The sequence below is a fragment of the Phoxinus phoxinus genome (assembly GCF_949152265.1).
Source record: "Phoxinus phoxinus genome assembly, chromosome: 17".
Lineage (NCBI taxonomy): Eukaryota > Metazoa > Chordata > Actinopteri > Cypriniformes > Leuciscidae > Phoxinus > Phoxinus phoxinus.
The window spans coordinates 33,492,952-33,512,951 of NC_136892.1; the positions used below are offsets into that span (position 1 = coordinate 33,492,952).

Genomic DNA, 20,000 nt, shown 5'->3' on the forward strand with positions numbered 1-20,000 from the left:
AGGATTCTGCTGCGATAAAGACACTGAGCTTGGCCGTGTGTAAATGCAGTCCTCATTAAGAAATCCATCACACTCACACACACATTCTTGTATATATTTATATTCCAACCACAAATGCAACTGCATTAGTGATAAAAGATCATGCACTAGTCTTTAACAGCATTTTGCATACTATGAATTCACAAGCTCACAAGACTTGCATATCAATGCATAACAATTTCAAATCCACTAGTGAAGCCAAAGGTTGATTAAAAGTGGAGCTAAGAAACACACTTTCCATTCACATAAATGTAAACCGAATATCTTTTAAATAGGCACTACCCTACCAAGAGAGCATTTTAAGGCATCATAGGTGCGCTTCCAACACAAAGGCGGTTCCAAAAGATGGATAGAAACTCAAAAAACCTTATTTAGTCCAAGGCAGCATCACATTCAGAAAAGAGCTTTAGAAATAGAAGAATATCTTTCATTCTCTACATGCAAAATATGTAACTCAAGGCCACAAGATTTAATTACATGATCAACTTTACCACACGTTCAAGGCTTTCTTCATGAATGCCCACACGATGAAATAAAACACACTTGAGTTTAAGCAGAAGTCATAACACCGCGCTCGTCCGTTTTCCGTGTTTCTTCTGCAACACTCAAGGATTTGCCTTTATTTGTCTATTTCATTGAATGTGCCGCTGAATTGTAGCAGTGTAACCGTCCAAACAAGAGAAAACGACACTTAAGCGGAAGGTCCAAACGGCCTGTGAATGCAGCGGAGAAGGCCACCTCAGGGAAAACACTGAATATACACATTGTGCTGGAGTCTAAGAAGACAAATGTAAACAGACGGGAAGTTGAAAATAAAACAGGCTTTAGAACGAATGCAACTGTTGGTGCCGTACCTTCACGTGTCCCTGCTTGGCCTCGCCGTACTGCACATGCTTCCTCAGGTGGTTGCAGATGGCCCGCAGGGTGGGGTGGACCTCCACGCAGAAGTTGCACCTGTAGCCGACGGGAGTCTTATCAGGTGTGCTCTCCACCTATAAACAGAGACGATGACAACCAACTTTACTGATGCAATCTGGTTATCTAGTTACTGATGCATCTATAATTCAGCTGTAGTGATGCTGCATGCTTGCAGAGTCTAGTTTTGTTGCATTGTAAAGGGGACATATCATGGAAATCTGACTTTTTCCGTGTTTAAAGGATTAGTTCACTTTAAAAAAAACTTTTTCTGATAATTTACTCACCCCGATGTCATCAAGATGTCCATGTCTTTCTTTCTTCAGTCGAAAAGAAATGAAGGTTTTTGATGAACACATTTCTCCATATAATGGACGTCAATGGGCCTCAAACGGGTCAAGGTCCAGATGACAGTGTCAGCGCCGCTTCAACGGGCTTTAAACGACACCAGACGATGAATACGGCTCTTATCTAGCGAAACCATCGTCATTTCACAAATAAATGAAAAAGTTTTAGTTTTATAAGCACAAGCGCTCGCCTTGCTCTGTTCTGTGATGCGCGTTCGTGACGTCACGTGATACGCAGTTACGTTGAAAAGGTCTCGCTTCTATGAAAGGTCGAACATTTCTGTCCTGACAAAAAAAAATATTTTAGGCTTTTTAATATTACAACACTCAGGATACGCACAAGAGATGGGCATTTAAACGATAAACTGACACAAAGACATTTGAATATGTGTGTATGGTCCTCCTTCCGCACATCTGTAAACACTGACTCGTCAAGCGAGACCTTTTCAACGTAATTGCGTATTACGTGACGTCACGAACGCGCATCACAGAACAGAGCAAGGCGAGCACTTGTGCTTATAAAACTTAAACTTGTTTATTTATTTGTGAAATGACGATGGTTTCGCTAGATAAGACCCGTATTCATCGTCTGGTGTCGTTTAAAGCCCGTTGAAGCGGCGCTGACACTGTCATCTGGACCTTGACCCGTTTGGGGCCCATTGACGTCCATTATATGGAGAAATGTGTTCATCAAAAACCTTCATTTCTTTTCCACTGAAGAAAGAAAGACATGGACATCTTGATGACATCGGGGTGAGTAAATTATCAGCAAAAGTTTTTTTTAAAGTGAACTAATCCTTTAAGTGCTATAATGAGTACATCTACCAACCCAGAAAGCGTGAAAAGTGAAACTCAGTAACTTTGTTTTGGTAAGGCTTACTCTATGAACCATACATTTATATTACCATAAGACAGCATAAATGTATATTACATCTTGCGAAAAGGGGCATAATACAGTGCTATGCATAAGTTTAGACACCATGCTAACGTTGCCTAAAAAGAGGAATAAAAAATAACCTTTTGGAAAAATATTGGCATGGTATACTTTCCATAAGATCATCTCTCAATGCAAATCAAACCAGCCATTAGGCGAACTGAAATACACCATGCCGATCTCTAGGTATGGTGAAGGGTTTGTGATGATGTGATAAAGGGAACTTCATCAGGCTCATAGTATCCTGGATCCATGAAATAACTGGCCTTTAAAAATAAAACTCTGCCTGCCTCTATGGGAATTTAGCATAGGGGTGTCCTGACTTATGCACCCTGTATTTTAAGGAAAAACATTTATTTATTTACGATACATTATTCATTCATAAAGAAAATTGGTGTCCTTAAAGTTTGGATTTTTCCTCATTTTTTAAATTAAGGCATTAAGATCAATTTCCAAAAGCTGATTTTTTATTCCTCTTTTTAGTCAACTTTAGCATGGGTGTCTAAACTTATGCATAGCACTGTATGTCACCTTTCACACATTACGAGGCTCACCTTATTCTCTAGTTTGGCTTCTGGTGGCTCTGTCGTCCTCTGCTTGCTTTGAAGCTGTTTTCTTCTTTCCAGCCTCATGGCTCTTTTCTGGAAATCTTCATTGTGGTTCATCAGATGGACGCCGAGTTCTGGAAGGGTCAAGAACTTGATTTCACAGTGGGTGCACTGGTAGAGCTCCGTCCCATCTTCTGCAGGGCTCGGGATGGTGACAAAATCCCACTTGAGTTCCTTGCTGTGGCAGTCATTGTAATGCACCACCAGTAGCTCTTCCGCGCTGAACGAGAGCTTGAAGCATTTCAGACATTTGAAGGGAAGCCAGTCCACGTCACCTTCAGGCTCCACCTCATCCTTAACTTCAACTATTTCCAACTCCTCCGTGGATGGAGGTTTCTCTGCTTCCTGGGAATAGATCACAGTGAAGTAACGCCCCAGTTTGCTGGAAGGCTGCTTTTTGGGAAAGACTCCGGGGTGGCGCTTTATGTAATGAGAAACGATACTCTTCCTACTGAAAGCCTGGAAGGAGCAGAGCGAACATTTTCTCCGGTCCACCGCGAGCCTCAGCTCCTCGCTCATCGCTGGAGCCTCTGCTTCTGATGCCAAGGGCAGCATCACCTTGTTCGGCTTCTCAGTCACCGTCTTGGATGCTGCCAAGCAATGCGTGTAGTAAGCATCGATGTCGTGGCGTTTCTGGTAGTGTGCTGCGAGGCCTTTGCGGATGGGGTTGGTGTAGGCGCAGAGCGCACATTTAAAGACGTTGTTCTTTCCCTCAGGCTGCGCTCTGACATTGTTATGCTTGATACGGTAGTGGCGAGCGATACCCTTTCGGGTGGAGCAGAAGTATTTGCACAGCTGACAATTAAACACAGTGTTCTTGTCGCTCTTTGCGACTTCGGAAAGGGTGATGTCGAAGTCACACATCTCTGAGACATCGGTCACCCTCTTGCTACTGCATTCAGCAACCGAATCGTCTCTTCTAGCCGACGACTGCGTGGCGGTTCCTTTGAACATATCTGCTGCTGGTTGGTTATGATATTTCTCATAGTGTATCTTGAGTTTCTCTAAAGTGCCGTGTGTGTAAGGGCACATCTTGCAACGGTATGCACCATAGCCCTGCCTCTGTGTTTTAGATCGCTCATCGCCCTCGCTGGTTAACTCGTGTACGTGCTCGACATCATCTGCAAAGTCCTCAGCCGTGACTTTGATGGAAGGATGTCGTTTCTGGTAGTGTGTGAGAACTCCGTGGATGCGAGAGTTCACGTACGGACAGTGTCTGCACTTGTAAACTGAGCTAGGGTTAATGTCTGCTTCTTGAGCAAAGTCAGCAGCTTTCACTTTCATGCCTGGGTGTTTCTTGCCATAGTGGGTCAGAAGCCCATGAAGACTGTTGTACTCGGACAAGCACACGGTGCACTGGTACGGGTTATTTGAGAGTAACGAGGTGGCAGACAGAGAGAGATTAGATTGGCGCTCATGTGTTGGGCGACTGACTTCAACTGCAGTCTCTTCTTGCTGGTGACTATTGAACGGACTGGACGTCGAAACGTGTCCTTTGGCCAGCAGCTTATCAGGTGCTTGGTTCCCCTTGATAATGTCGATGAGGACAGATTCATCACCTTTAATGGCCCAAGGGTGCACTACTTGGTAATGGTTAGTAATGTCCCAGATAGAGCACGCCTCAAAGGCACAATCTCTGCATTGGTAATGCTTCGTTTCAGAGTTCCCCCCCTGTCTGCTTGTGGAAGTATCAGGACCAGCCCACAGCTTGCTGGCCATATAAGTGTAGTCGACGTTGTGCTCAGGGTGGCGTCTTTGGTAATGCATGAGCAGCCCGCTTGGTTCAGCATGGGAATATATGCACCACTCACAGTGATAACCAGCCTCCAACAAACCGTCCTGATAAGCCCAGTGTAAGATCGTCATGGCCGTGGCCTTCACAGTAGGATGATCCTTCTTCAAATGCTTCTTCAAGGCATACACGTAAGGAGACGTGTACACACAGTGTCTACACTTCAAAGATCGCAACGACCTGGATTTGTCTGCTTCAGTAGCTACAGTTGCAGTGGACGTGGAACTTCCCGCGTGGTTCATCTGCGCTCTTTCTCTCTGACTCCGGACCACAGCTGTATGTCTACGGACGAGGTCGGCGTTGGCTTTCACGTCCCTGTGCTTCTTCTGGTAGTGAATCAACACTCCCTTCACAGTGCGGTTCCCATAGTCGCAGTGCTGGCAGAAAAACAGCATTTCAGGTTCCCCTTTGTCGGATGCTCCTTTAGTGTTGGAATTACCTGACCCTTCAATCCCGTTGTTGTTGAATTGCTTCAGAAACTGTTTAGGGGGTGCGATCTGTAACTCGTCCATGAGTTTCAGCAGTCCTGGGGTTGGGGGTGCCTGCTTTATGTACTTTGCCGTCACCTTAATCTCTGGATGTCGCTTTTGATAGTGGACCAGAACGCCCACTACAGAGCGGTTGTTGTAGACACAGTGTTTGCAATAATAAACATCTTCATCCAGAGCCATAGGTAGGGTGGCGTTCGAAGACTTGGGGGTGCTGGTTAGGCTGTAGGTTGAATTGCTCGACAACTGTGCTCGGTCAACAGATATGACCCGCATTGTCTTCTGTATTCGGAAGTATGAGGCCTTTTGCTCAGGGTGTTTTTTCTGATAATGGACCAGTACTGAGTGCATGTTGGGACTTGAGAAAGAACAGACATCACAGTCATACACCACCACATTACCACCCAGACCTTCTCGAACAACTTCAGCCTCTGTGTTTGCTTCTAGCGTTTTGCAGATGCTTTTGAGAGCCGGACTGGATGATGATCTGGACCCAGACGAGGTGGAGCCTAAACTCTTCGGCCCAGAATTCAAGATTTCTCTTAGTGTTTGGGACTCAGAAGCACTCTTCTGAGGCTGATCGACCATGTAGCTGGAAAAAATCATGGCATTGTTGATCTTCACTGAAGGGTGCATTCTTTGATAATGGGGCATCAGACTACGCACATTTGGACTTGTGTAGGAACAGAAGCGGCACATATACACCAGATCTGGCTGGTTAAAGTTCAAGACGTTGCTTGCTTCTGGATGGTGCGTCATATAGTGCTGGTGCAGATCATTAAAGTTGTTATATTCGATGAAGCACTCGAGACAACGGAAGACTGCGCTCTGATCCTCTGGGTCCAGGATGTATCTGAAGCTAAACTTGATGTAAGGGTGCATCCTCTGGTAGTGTGTGCTGACACTGCGAGCGGACTTGTTTTGGTACTCACAATGTTTGCAGTAGAACAGGTTCCCGGGTACCTCAGTGTATTCAACATTGTCCTGATACGTCTCCCTGCCATCTTGACTGCTTTGATCTAGGGCATCTTTAGATTCCAAAGAGGCACTATAATTATCTTCATCATCAGAAATGGTTAATTGAACGGGAATGTTTCTTGACCCGAGTTTGGACTGCAGACTGCGCTTTCTTTTCCCAACGCCACGCTCTGTCTGAAGACCTCCAGAATTCCTAACATGCTGAGTGTTGAATGTGTAGTGCTGACTTTGAGCATCAGAGGTTTCTCTCTCTCTGCTTGCTTCTACATCGATGTGATTGCCATTCTCCTCCACGTCATCATCCATCTCCTCAAGGTTAATCACATCCTCGTGCTGTTGGCTTTGACTAATCTTGCTCTGGAGATTATTTGCAATTTCATCAATCCTTGTCCGTTTTTTGACAGGAGAGAGATCCAAGGGCAAATCGTTGATGGACTTTCTTGCTGTCTTCCCAATAAGGTGCTTCTTGGTTGAAAATCCAAGGATTGATGTTTGAGTTTTCTGGACAAAGCTTGAGGAGCTGTAGGACTCGGACTCAGAATCTTGCTGCTCATTGGACAAACCCTCTTGACCAGTAACTTGTGTTCCATCACAGTATGAGTGTTTGTGTTGCTGGTGGACACGTAGACCTTTCAGTGTGATTGTGGAGAAGTTACACAGTGAGCACCGATGAGGACCCTGCTGTTCCTCCCCTGCATTTGATTTTTTCCCATTGATTTTTGAGCTGTTGTTTCCTCCATTCACGGGCTCGGAGCGTTCACCTTGACCATCTAGACTTTCACTTGGTAAGTCCATGCTGTCCCATTCGGAAAACCCACTATGGCATTTTTTGTGCGTGTCAAGCTTTAGTGGGTTGGTGCAAAGAAAGGGGCACTTGTCACATTTATACACCGTAGCTTTGCCAGATAAGTGTATGTTCTCTATGTGACGAGAAATACTACGTCGGTGCATGGTCAAGAAAGAGCAGAAAGGGCACTGGAACCTGTTCATGTGTCTTTTAAATGGAACTCCCTTCGTTTCAAGCAGGTCATTATCCTCTTCTGACAAAAGCAGCTTAGTAGAATCCTCAACTGGCTCCGTGAAATGGGGATCCTCCAACTCACCGAGTTCATCATCTGAACTGCTTCTGGAATCATTCAGAATGCTGGCGTCTAGATCCATACCAGACCTAGACATATCTGACATGGTGAAAGTCGATCTCTCTGACAGTATGGAAGATCCTGTGCTGTTAGGTATTTTTGCTGTGAGCTGTGAGTAGTGAAAACTTGATATCCCTGAAGTGGACTTGAGTGATGCATTGCCAGAGGATCCTTTGATTGACGAGGCATTTGTGGAGGAACCTTCATTGCTCGGTAGATCGTTCAGGTTTAAATTGGAGGTTGGAGTGCTTCTCCTAGATGAAGCCGAATCAGACTTGCTGGATCCTGCACTTCCGTCATGCATTTTGGGCTGTTGCAATGATACCATAATCTTCACCATGTTACGGTGTTTCTTCATCATGTGATCGGCTAACTGCTGCCTTTGCAAAGTCTGAAAGCCACACCACTCACAGTTAAAGCTTCCTTTTGACTGGGGTTTGATCATAGATTCCAACACACGACGTTCTACATTCCCTGGTGACTCTTCACTCTGTTCTTCAACGGAGGAGGCTTCAGAGTCTAAATCCAGAACTTCTGCTTCGACAGGAGCTGAGTGGCCTGGTAGACCTTCTTTGTGATGCACTTTCTGGTGTTTCAGAATCCGTGCTCTGTGTGGGGATTTATAAGTGCAATACTGGCAGGAAAAGACAGTTCCTACACCATCATAAGTAGTAGCGCTGCAGCTGGCCTGCTTGGAAGTTTTGAAGGATCTCTCATCGCTTGCTTCTCCGTGGACCTTCCTGGTGTGTTCACTGAGAAGAGAGCTGGATCTGAAGTACCGCACACAGAACTTGCACTGAAAAAATGAAGTTGACGTTTTGCTTGAAGGCTTTGCTGATTGGTTGTGTTTAGCTTGCTTTGAACCGGAGGAGTGCCCAAGGTCTTTGTTAAAGGAGTGGATGCCTGAAACATGAACAGAGAAAGAAAAACGTTGAGCGCTTCAATTTCACACACATTAGGATGCCAGAATTACTGTTCTGATGACTGCACTCATCATCTATTTCTATTTCAGGTCGCAATAAGAAATGTTGATATACCTGCGTCCTTTTTCAAGGAGTCATAATCGTGGTTGGTCAAGTCTTCCTCGTCCTCTGTTTGGCTGTGGGAGTTTATTGAGTTAGACCTGGACCGTCTGGGAGACTCCTCACCTTCTCCCACTTCTGTGGGCTGTAGGAAGGCCGTGTGGACGTCTTGTATGTGCGCCTTGAGCTCATCGTTCGTCTCTGCACGGAAATCACAGCCATCGCACTGCAGCACTTCCATCGCTTAGGACTCCCTGGAAAATCAGGGAAACCTGTTTAGAGACAGAAAGAGAGAAACGGGTCAGAGTATAAACTTGGAAAGGATATTTTATACCATTGTATTTCACAGAAAAGAGACGAACACAGAATCTATCTTTTTTTGGTGAGTGGTCAGTCTGCTCCAAGAACAATAGCTGAGGACGGATTATGGGCTGATTTGTTCCATTTTTTATTACCCAGGGATAAGCCTCAGCTGGAGCACACCAGTGGGCCTTGGTATTTACATCAGCATGTTCCATCAGATTGCATCAAGCCCTTCTGAAATAAGATTGAGTGAATCCGCAGAGGGATGAGGAATGCTCAGGGCTTCAGAGATGCAGTGCAAACACAAAGGATTATGGGGCGGACTGTCACTTGGAGGTGGCATTATTATGTCCCATGACCTAAGAGCACCCGGCAACTGTGCCAATCAATGAGCTGAAACAAAGTATGATTCAGTCCCTGATCAATACTTTTTCATTAATAAGCACACCGCTGACAAATTCAGCACATACACATGCTGTCCATGCACAAATCTCTGTTGTATTTGGGGGAAATTGCAATATTTCATTAGACTGCAGTGAACATTTTCATAAGCCAATAAAATATGTTCACGAAAATCTACAAGCTGAGAGAGAAATTACAGAGTATGTTAGGAACATATGATTTGAATGAAACTAATTCAGCACTGACCTCATGTAAACCTTATGTCCCAAAAAATATATATATATAAAACCACAACCGCTGCAAAGAGTTATGGTTTTCTTTACAACACTAAGCGTGTCTTCCAGTAAAAGACCATGAACAGATACAGCAAACATGTTTTTCTTTCACCATGGGTCATTCTCAATGTGATCCCTGTGTGGCAAGGACATGAGTGTTAGCATGAACTCGACAACAGCAATGCATTTTAGCTGCCGTACAGCACTGTACCAGCTCTGCATATCTGAGAGCAATCAACAAAGACCAGAGTCATTCTTCAGCCTTGGCTGGCTCACACATCAGGACACATTCTCTGGGTGATTTCTGCAAGAAACGGCCTCAATGTCAAGGCCAGAATTATATGGGTTTAGTGCAATGCTACACATTAGAGGAGGCCTTGAATGCTGTAAAAGCAAACAAAAATAGATTCTACTTGGTTCTTAGTCGCTCCTAAAGTTACAAGGTCCATTTTCACTGGGAACTGAGGACGAGCCGAGATAAAATCAGTGAGGTAACTCTGCATTCACAAAGGGACTGTCAAGGACATGATTTGCAATTGTTCTTGAAACAAGAGACACAATTGTATGATCTACAGTTATCATACAACATATGTCCCTTAAAGATCACGTGAAATCAAAATCCACTATTTACTATTTAATTTTGCACAAATATCAGTGCATGCAATTCCAAAGCAACACAAATTATTGTTTGCTTACATCAAAAGGTAATTTGTTATAAAAATGCCATGTGGGTGGGTAAAAATAATGTGTCAAGAGTACAAAAACTCTTATTAATATGGAAAAGATGCCTTTTATTGCTTGGTGGCATCACGTAACATTTGGTTAGGATACAGTGTTAGACAAAATGGTCCAATGGGGTTCTATATACTACTCTAGGGTTCTAGACTAAAATTTAAAGAACCTTTTATGACAAAACGGTCCAATGGGGTTCTATATACAACTCTAGGGTTCTAGACTAAAATTTAAAAAACCTTTTATGCCAAAAGGTTCAATGGGAATCTATTTACAACTCTAGGGTTCTAGACTAAAATGTAAAGAACCTTTTATGCCAAAACGGTCCAATGGAGTTCTATATACAACACTAGGGTTCTTGACTTGATTTTAAAGAACCTTTATTCCAAAAAGGTTCTATATAAGGAGAAACGTCTTAAATGACTGCATAATACTTTCAAGTTTAACAGGTTTTTTCAATTGTTTCTATTGATAAATTATGTTTATGAGCTGTTTAAATCATCAAATTTACTTGAAATAAAAAATTAATTGAAGCTAAATCCATAAAATGACCCCACGGTGGGAAAAGGTTCGATATACGAAGCGCCTGACGGAACCCTTTAAGATTCTATAGAGTGTAGACTTTACCAACAGAAGAGAAAACAGGTTTCATGACTGAATGGTTGAAATTCCTGCCGGATGAGAAGAGAATAAAGACATCGGAGCCCTCACACCTACATCTTATCACCTGTGGCCTCAAACCGTAAAAGCAGACACTGGTTTCAACCTTCCTTCTGAACAACACTGCCAGTGTGTCCCAGGGCAGCTTCGCCCATTGTCTCTCGAGGTCGAGTTTCAGCTCCGCCCGGATCTGTTCCGGCACTCCAGAGGAACTCAGAACAAAGTTACATCCGTATCTGGACAACCTCAGGTAGAGGAGAAAACACAAACTCGAAAATATGAGACATTAAAACGACGCAAATTGCAGCTAGCAGCCTGTCTGCCGGATCCTAATGGGGTGAAATTTGTGAAGCTTTCATGTGCTTCTGACAGCCACTGAGCGCCACAGATGCTTTGAGCTTCAAGGGCAGCCATTTTAAGAGCAGCAATGTGTGCTGAGGTGTTCAGGCAGAGCGTAACATGGACTCGCAGATCTGATCCTCTCGCTGCCACTGGAGAGCAGCTGACAGGAATCTATCTAGCAGATGTAACGCACCCAAAACCTTCAAGCTCAGCAGAACTGCAGGAAGAAAAACCCTTCTCTCGTGCCAGCCTGAGCTCAGCTCGTCACATTCAACATCTTGGGATTTAAAACGTTGTCAAAATGATTCCAGTTCACCTTGAGCGACAAAAAAAAAATGTATCATGAATTTTAAAGGCCAGACAAGTCATTTGGTGAGGTCGTTGTGTAGAGAAAGACTACACGTTTTTTAGGTTTAGCAGAGATGATAACATTTTTCAACATGTTTGTTTGATGGTTTGCGTTCTCGAGCACCAAACACTGTTGTGCAGAACGGCCAGAACACATTAAAAGTTTCTGTTAGAATGGTGTCGTGTAAGTTAATAACTAATGATCTTTACAACGGAAGTGAATCAATCAAAACTAACTTTAGCTGGACAATAACTTTACTCTAGAGCTGCTGTAAAGATAAAACAATGTTAGTTTTTACCAGAACTGATTAGCAGGAGGCGTGCGACTGCAGAACGCTAAAGACAAGAACACTTGTTTTAACCTGTTGACTGTCAATCTCTCTTTATTATCATAGATCTGAACTTAAATGCTTGTGGTTCATGAATGCTCTGGAATAGAAACCTACGGTTGGTCTTTTTAAAGACACACACAGCAGATTATTCCAGAAGTGAAAGCACTTTACAGAATTTACAGAAGTTTACTGTAAAGCAAATTGCATTTGATTTATACAAAATATACATTTCACAAAATAATTTGGCCTCTAGAATTGTGGAAACATCTCCAAGATGCTACAACAACCTCCCTGCAAACTCCTAGAAATGTTACCCAGGTATTCTTGGGAAAAGTAAAGGGAGGTCACACCAATTATTGGGTTTATTAGTTACAGAAGTTCTTACTTTTCAGCAGTTCCTAAAACCTTGCAGGTCATTTGCTCAAAGCACCCTGGAGAAGTTTCCCACTCGCACACTAAAGAAAAAGATATAAATAACGTCTTAAATGTGCCTATGACTTTGGCGAAGTACTGCAAGCGTCAAGAATCGAACCCATGATCTTGGTGTTGCAAGTTCTACCAGCTTTCACATGTTGACACTGAATGCGTTCCACAGTTTTTCGATGTTGACATGTAGTTGCAAAGTTACTTATAGTTAGTAGAATGTATAAAGTGGACCATTAAAATGAAGTTAAAATTTTAAAAACATATTTTTCCCACCTTACTGTACAGTATATATTCAATAAGTCACGGAAACTGATGTTTTTCTATTATTTTAACTCATGAAACCAATTTCAACGGTATTAAGTTACGCAAGATTCAACTAGACAAGACTTTAAAAATTAGTTGCATGGCCAATTTGGTTGAACTTAATTTAATGCAGCAACTGAACTCAAAGTCCCCCTGCGGAGAAAAACACGCTTTCAATGTAGTTTATGTGTCTAGTGGTGTTATTAATCTGCTTTAACACACACAGTGTGTAAGTTCATAAGTGGACAGCATTGCTGAGTATTTTCTGCTTAAAACTGCAGTGAACCAAAGACAGTCTCAAACACACGGTTTGAAATCGCTGGTGTTTCTGACGTCACACACTACCTTGACCAATCAGATCAACGTGTGATCGTCCACCAGTGGATCTCTGAGTGAGTGAGTGAGTGGAGGCGGGGCTCATTTGCATATTCATAGAGCTGTGTAACCAATCAGATCAACGTGTGATCGTCAACCAGTGGATCTCTGAGTGAGTGGAGGCGGGGCTCATTTGCATATTCATAGAGCTGTGTAACCAATCAGATCAACGTGTGATCGTCCACCAGTGGATCTCTGAGTGAGTGAGTGAGTGAGTGGAGGCGGGGCTCATTTCCATATTCATAGAGCTGTGTAACCAATCAGACCAACGTGTGATCGTCAACCAGTGGATCTCTGAGTGAGTGGAGGCGGGGCTCATTTGCATATTCATAGAGCTGTGTAACCAATCAGATCAACGTGTGATCGCCCACCAGTGGATCTCTGAGTGAGTGGAGGCGGGGCTCATTTGCTTATTAATAGAACCACGCATACTTAATGAGGCAAAGGTGTCGAGTTACATTCAAGATATTTTAAGGCATTTTTTTTGGTGACCAAAGATGAGTTTTAAGGGATAAAATTATTAACTACAGGGGGACTTTAAGTTAGGTTTCCTCAAGACTGTCTAGTCTCAGCTGGTTAACACACACACACACACACACACACACGGGCCAGAGATAGAAGGACTCTCATGTCCTCAAAACAAGCTTAGAGGAACTAGAGCTTCACAAGGGGGTCTAAAAATGCAAAGCATGCCTGAACTTCCCTCTTCCAGAGCTCAGAACACGTCTGCAGAGACACAGCGGAGACCTGGGAAAACACGGGACAAACCGGGAGCGACGACCCGGACACCAATCGAGACCTTTCTGTCCCAGTGCAAACGTCCGACTCCACGGATTCCAAAGTCTACACTCGTTTGTTAATCACCAACGCAGCTGCCCCCCCTCTCAAAGAATAAGCCAACATTAAGCTGATTAGAAGTACAGGGGTTTTGTCCTTAACCGTCGGGGGGGGGGGGGGAGAGAGAGAGAGAGATGAGAGAGAGAGAGAGAGAGAGAGAGAGAGAGAGAGAGAGAGAGAGAGAGAGAGAGAGAGAGAGGGAGAGAGAGAGAGAGAGAGAGAGAGAGAGAGAGAGAGAGAGAGAGAGAGAGAGAGAGAGAGAGAGAGGAAGTTAACGGATGGCTGAAGAACAATTACATACGTTAAAACCAAACCAGAATCTGGTATTAATATGTAACCGGATTATTACAAATAGATATACGGTAGTTACAAATGATGTCGCCGCTCGAGGACTGTTTAATTGCTCAATGATTTCCTTCAAAGCTCAACCAGTGTGTGTGTGTGTGTGTGAGCTTCACTGAAGTGTCTCCTTGTGTTCCCCAGTGGTCAAGTGTGGAATAATTCATATTTTTAAATATTTCTGAAAGAGTCTCGTCTGCTTACAAAAGCTGCAGTTATTTACTCAAAATACAGTGAAAATTATGAAATATTATTATGATGTAAATCATCAGTTCTCTATGTGAATATACAGTAAAGTGTAATTTATTCCTGTGATCGAAGCTGCATTTATCATCATTACTCCAGTCTTCAGTGTCACATGATCCTCCAGAAATCAGGATAATACTGTATGATGATTTTGAAACATTTCTGATTAATATCAATGTTGAAAACAGTTCATATTTTTGTGGAAATTGTGATATTTTATTTCTCAGGATTCTTAGATGAATAAAAAGTTCAAATGAACAGCATTTATTTGAAAAACAATCTTTTGTAACATTATTAATGTCTTTACTGTCACTTTTGAGCAATTGAATGCGTCCTTGAGGAATAAAAGTGAATGGTAGTGTATTTCAGTTCAAAAATATGAACTGTTTTCAACACTGGTAATAATCATAACTGTGTCTTGATCATCAGATCCTCATATTACACTGATGTCTGGACGATCATGTGACACTGAAGACTGGAGTAATGATGATAAACTCAGCTTTGATCACAGGAATAAATTACACTTTACTATATATTCACATAGAGAACAGAAGATTTACATTATAGTAATATTTCATAATTTTACTGTATTTTTGATTAAATAAATGCAGCCTTGATGAGCAGAAGAAACATTGAGAAATCGTAATTATTCCAAACTTTTGACATGCATTAAAAACACAAACCAGAGATAGAAATGAGCCTGGACAGCAGCAGATACTTCAGGACAGACACTGGAGACGTGGTTTGAGACTTTCCTCCGTAGGGTTGGTGACTCTGAGCTCTGTCACGGACACGCTTCTGGTCTCTCCACAGGCTGGAGACGGAGGAACTGAAGATCAGGTTCTCAGACGGGTGGAACGGGATCTTCAGCCTGTGGTTTGGACGCATGTGTGCCGATCTCAGCCAGTTATATAAGCTTATGGAACACATTATGTAAAACACACGACAGATTTCTGCCACTAAACGTCACAGGACGAGTCACTAGAGATGTCTGAGGTGCTGGCGCCTCGATACCAGCTTGATCCGAAAATAAAACTTCCATATGGTTTGTAGCCTATTTATCTTTATAAATAAAGAAGCATTTAGAAAACCTGCTCTCCTCAACAATCCGCCGTTTGCACCATTTATCATCAGAAACTTTAAAAAGTCCGAATCATTTTATCTTTGATCAGCAAAATGTCATATTTAAATGTTTTTTCCTTTCTTCACGCCTTAAAATATCTTGAATGTAACTCGACACCCTTGCCTCATTTAGTATGCGCGGCTCTATGAATATGCAAATGAGCCCCGCCTCCACTCACTCACTCACTCAGAGATCCACTGGTTGTCGATCACACGTTGATCTGATTGGTTACACAGCTCTATGAATATGCAAATGAGCCCCGCCTCCACTCACTCACTCACTCACTCACTCACTCACTCACTCAGAGATCCACTGGTTGAAGATCACACGTTGATCTGATTGGTTACACAGTTCTATGAATATGCAAATGAGCCCCGCCTCCACTCACTCACTCACTCAGAGATCCACTGGTTGACGATCACACGTTGATCTGATTGGTTACACAGTTCTATGAATATGCAAATGAGTAGGGGTGTGCCGGTTTCAGAATTGGTGATGACGGTTATGATGTGAGTCAAATGTGACGGTTCGTAACATAACCGTCGTTTTTTTTTTTTAAATCCTTAAAAAAAAAAAAGCAATGAACATGCTTTGTTTTAAATAAATCACACACACTAAACAAATCCTTTTAAAAACATAGGCTGCTTAAATTATATAAGAGCTGCATAAAAATGAATGAGTAGGCCTAAATTACAAATGATAAAATCTACATACTTTTATCAAAGAAAAAAAAAGTCGAACAACGATTGTTGTGATAATACCTTAATTAAACTAACTAAATACAGGAAACAAAAAAAGTGCAATGACATTTTAAATTCCTAATCTTTTTCGACTTCAAAGTTCCGTGACAGGAACACCAACATGTTCACTTTACTCGGTTTTAGTGACGATCTGACTGGGGTAGCTATGTTACCCGCAGTGCTAAACACTCGCTCTGATGCTGTGCTTGTAGCACAAATACACATGTATTTACGTGCCAATTTTGCTAAGAGCGGATAGCGTGTGTCTCCCCACCATGCTAGTGGATTAGCCGTAGAGTCAATTGGTTCTTTTTGGAGATAGCGGGTTAACTCCGTGTCAGCGCGCGCTCTGATCGGTAAAGGGGCAGAGATTTCAGACCTCCGTTTATTAGGGAGATCTCCAAGATTTCTCAAAGCCGCACCCGTCTAGAAAGGATGTAGCAAAGATATTTAATGCTAATGCATGAGGCAGGCATAGTTTCATTCATTTACGATGAGATGCGCTCTAGTTCACAATGCAATGCAAGTGAACGCGGCGCGCCGGCGCCTCAATGTCACGGTTATTATATTGTCTGCTATATTATTAAATACATGCAATTGGTTGATGAAACATTTATTAAAATTAAGGTACAATTTGTACAAAACGAAATTCGCTTTAAGGAAAGGCTTACAAAGCAAAACTTATATGAAGTGGTAAAAATCATTTCTGACGATTTACAAAACAAAACTTCATTAAGTGGTAAAAATCCCGATGTATTGCGCATATTATGATCCTATCTAAAAAAATACATTTTTTTTGTTTTTTTTTATGTTTGTAAAAAATATTTTAATAACACGGTTTTGGCGGTTATAGAGTTCTAATGACGGTGTTTAACTATAACCGTCGGTCTCACGGTTATATACTAACCGTCACACCCCTACAAATGAGCCCCGCCTCCACTCACTCACTCACTCAGAGATCCACTGGTGGACGATCACACGTTGATCTGATTGGTCAAGGTAGTGTGTGACGTCAGAAACACCAGCGATTTCAAACCGTGTTTTTGAGACTGTCTTTGGTTCACTGCAGTTTTAAGCAGAAAATACTCAGCAATGCTGTCCACTTATGAACTTACACATGGTTTGTATGCTAAAAAACACCACTAGACATATAAACAACATTAAAAAGCTGGGTTTTCTCCACAAGGGGGACTTTAAAGCAGATTATTGCAGAACTGAAAGCACTCCGAGAAATGAAAGTGGGGGAAAAAACGTATAGAAGTTTAACTTTACTGCAAAAAAACTACATTTTAAAAATGCCAAAAAGGTTTTATAAAGAGAAACGTCTTACATGATTGCATATAAAAAAACGCTCCAATGATGGACTCTTTTCTTCTAAGATAATGGTTCTGCTCCACTAATGTCACATGCTGACCGGTTTCCTGAAGAAGACTTCCTGAAGCATGCCTGGAGAGTTATTTCTGGGTGAATTGGGAACGCTGCCCTTAAGGTTATGCAAGCGACCAAAATAACCCTGGACTGAGGGTTTGAACAAACCTACCACTCTCTGAGTCTCTGAGTGCTGATGGTGTCGCACAAAAGCTGGAGATCATGAGAGGCCAGAGAAGAAGAGGAAACTCAGCCAGACATTCAGTTTCATACGTGCCGAGCACAACACACACATCTCACACACGTGTTCTCCATTACAACGGCAGAAGCTGAGCCCTGCTAACCTCCAGTTCCTCAAAGCGCCGTCATGCGCCGGCTGTCGAATGGGGAAGTCTCAGATGATTGTCATGATAAAGCTCAGTTTGCACTGAAGATCTGGCAGACGAGATCAGAGAAGCAAACAGACCTCGAACACAAGCTAGTTCCTGTTCTCACTGGAGTTTCCTGATTAACTGGATTGAGAAAATACCAGCGAGTGACACATCACTGGTATCGCCAACCGTTTTCAACATCAGGTCTAAAGAAGAAAAGAGCCTTTTTAACACTTTTAATTTATATGTGTGACTCTGGATCACAAAACCAGTCACATGGGTACATTTCATGAAATTGAGATGTATACATCATATAAAGCTGGATAAATAATCTCTCCACTGATGTGTGGTGTGTTAGGATAGGACAATATCTGGTCGAGACACAACTATTGAAAATCTGGAATCTGATGCAAAAAAATGTAAACATTGAGAAAATCTCCTTTAAAGTTGTGCATTTATGTTCACGATTGTGCTGCATTCACTCACAAAAATACATGTTTTATATATTTACGGTAGGACATTTACTGAATATCTTCATGGAACATGATCTTAATATCCTCATGATTTTTGGCATAAAAGAAAAATGGATAATTTTGACCCATAATGTATAGTTGCTATTGCCACAGATATACCCGTGCGGCTCTAGACTGGGTTTGAGATCCAGCGTCAGATGTGTCATGTATATTTTCAACACACACTCTTCATTATGAAAGCTTCTCTCAAAAGTGGCATTCCTAATATCAATTAGAATAATTGCAAATTATGTTCATGTTTTTCAATTAAAACAACAATACCGCAGATTGCAAGTGCATTTGCAATCGAGAACGATAAGCGTAAACAACTATAATATTAATAAAAATGCATCGCAAATATATTATGTTTAAAGTCCCGCTGTAGCCAATCATGTACCCCTTAAAACTCATTTTTGGTCACCAAAAAAACGGCCTTAAAATATCTTGAATGTAACTCGACACCCTCGCTTCATTTAGTATGTGCAGCTCTATGAATATGCAAATGAGCCCCGCCTCCACTCACTCACTCACTCAGAGATCCACTGGTTGTCGATCACACGTTGATCTGATTGGTTACACAGTTCTATGAATATGCAAATGAGCCCCGCCTCCGCTCACTCACTCAGAGATCCACTGGTTGACGATCACACGTTGATCTGATTGGTTACACAGTTCTATGAATATGCAAATAAGCCCCGCCTCCACTCACTCACTCAGTCTTTGGTTCACTGCAGTTTTAAGCAGAAAACACTCAGCAATGCTGTCCACTTATGAACTTACACATGGTGTGTGTTAAAGTGTATTAAAAACACCACATAGACACATAATCAACATTAAAAGCTTCACATAACGCTGACATATTTCCCAGCGTTCATATCAACAGATGTGAGATCTTCTGGACTGATGTGCTCATAATCTTCTTCCTCCATCCAAATCATTGGCTTTTATGTTTCAAAGCAAATCCCTTCCAGGAAGCATATGGCAGCAGAAATAGGTCAGCCATTAACAAACCTACATGAAGCTTCTGAGACGCATCCAACACAAGCCGTTCCCAAGAGCAGATTTAAGACCCGCCGCTAACCTCTTCTGCAACAAACACGCGTTATTCTCGCTCTTAACCGGCCATGAAGAACAGAAGGAGAGTGACAACCGAGCTCTTCTCCCCGGAGACACACTATCCCTGATCAAACACAGCGTAACACGAGACGGATATACTGGCAATATCACACGAGCAAGAGGATCCAGAAAACTGCTTTTATACAGCAAATGTGTTTTAGACACATTACAGTTCGTCTCCATTCTGAACGAGTCAGTGATCATCTGAGTCGCTCTCTGTGAACCAATCACTGTTGTTGAACAAATCAGATTCAGTCACTCAATGATAGTCCACTGATTTTCTTTCCTGAATAAAACAACAGTTTCAACAAATACATTAAATGAACGATTCAATGACTCATTCATGAAGGAAGTCACTTTTTTCTTTTCTGAAAGAATCCGTATTGAATAAAGGATTCAATAACTCAGCCGTAAAGATTCAATGACTCATTCAGAATGAATCAGAGTGAGTCATTGAATCGAAATGATTCAATGACTCATTCCGAACGAATCAGGCTGCGTCCAAAAGCGCATACTCTCGAGTATTTTGAATAAGTAATTACTCCATGGCTGTTTAAAAAAATTACGTTCTATATATTATGAATGTTT

The 20,000-nt window shown here is 42.2% G+C and overlaps 1 protein-coding gene across 5 annotated transcripts in view; it reads right to left on the minus strand.

Annotated features, from left to right (window-relative positions):
• Positions 1-20,000, minus strand: part of znf462 (zinc finger protein 462) — a gene marked incomplete at its 3' end in the record, with an annotated part of 56,746 nt that overhangs the window by 16,038 nt on the left and 20,708 nt on the right. For all 5 annotated transcript variants that reach the window (XM_079585358.1, XM_079585355.1, XM_079585357.1 and 2 more), the window contains exons 2-4: positions 8,278-8,534; positions 2,790-8,143; positions 894-1,031 (exon numbers count right to left, since the gene is read on the minus strand). In XM_079585358.1, coding sequence (XP_079441484.1) covers positions 894-1,031; positions 2,790-8,143; positions 8,278-8,503 — 5,718 coding nt within the window. In that variant the 5' untranslated portion in view covers positions 8,504-8,534. The remainder of the gene's footprint in view (positions 1-893; positions 1,032-2,789; positions 8,144-8,277; positions 8,535-20,000) is intronic.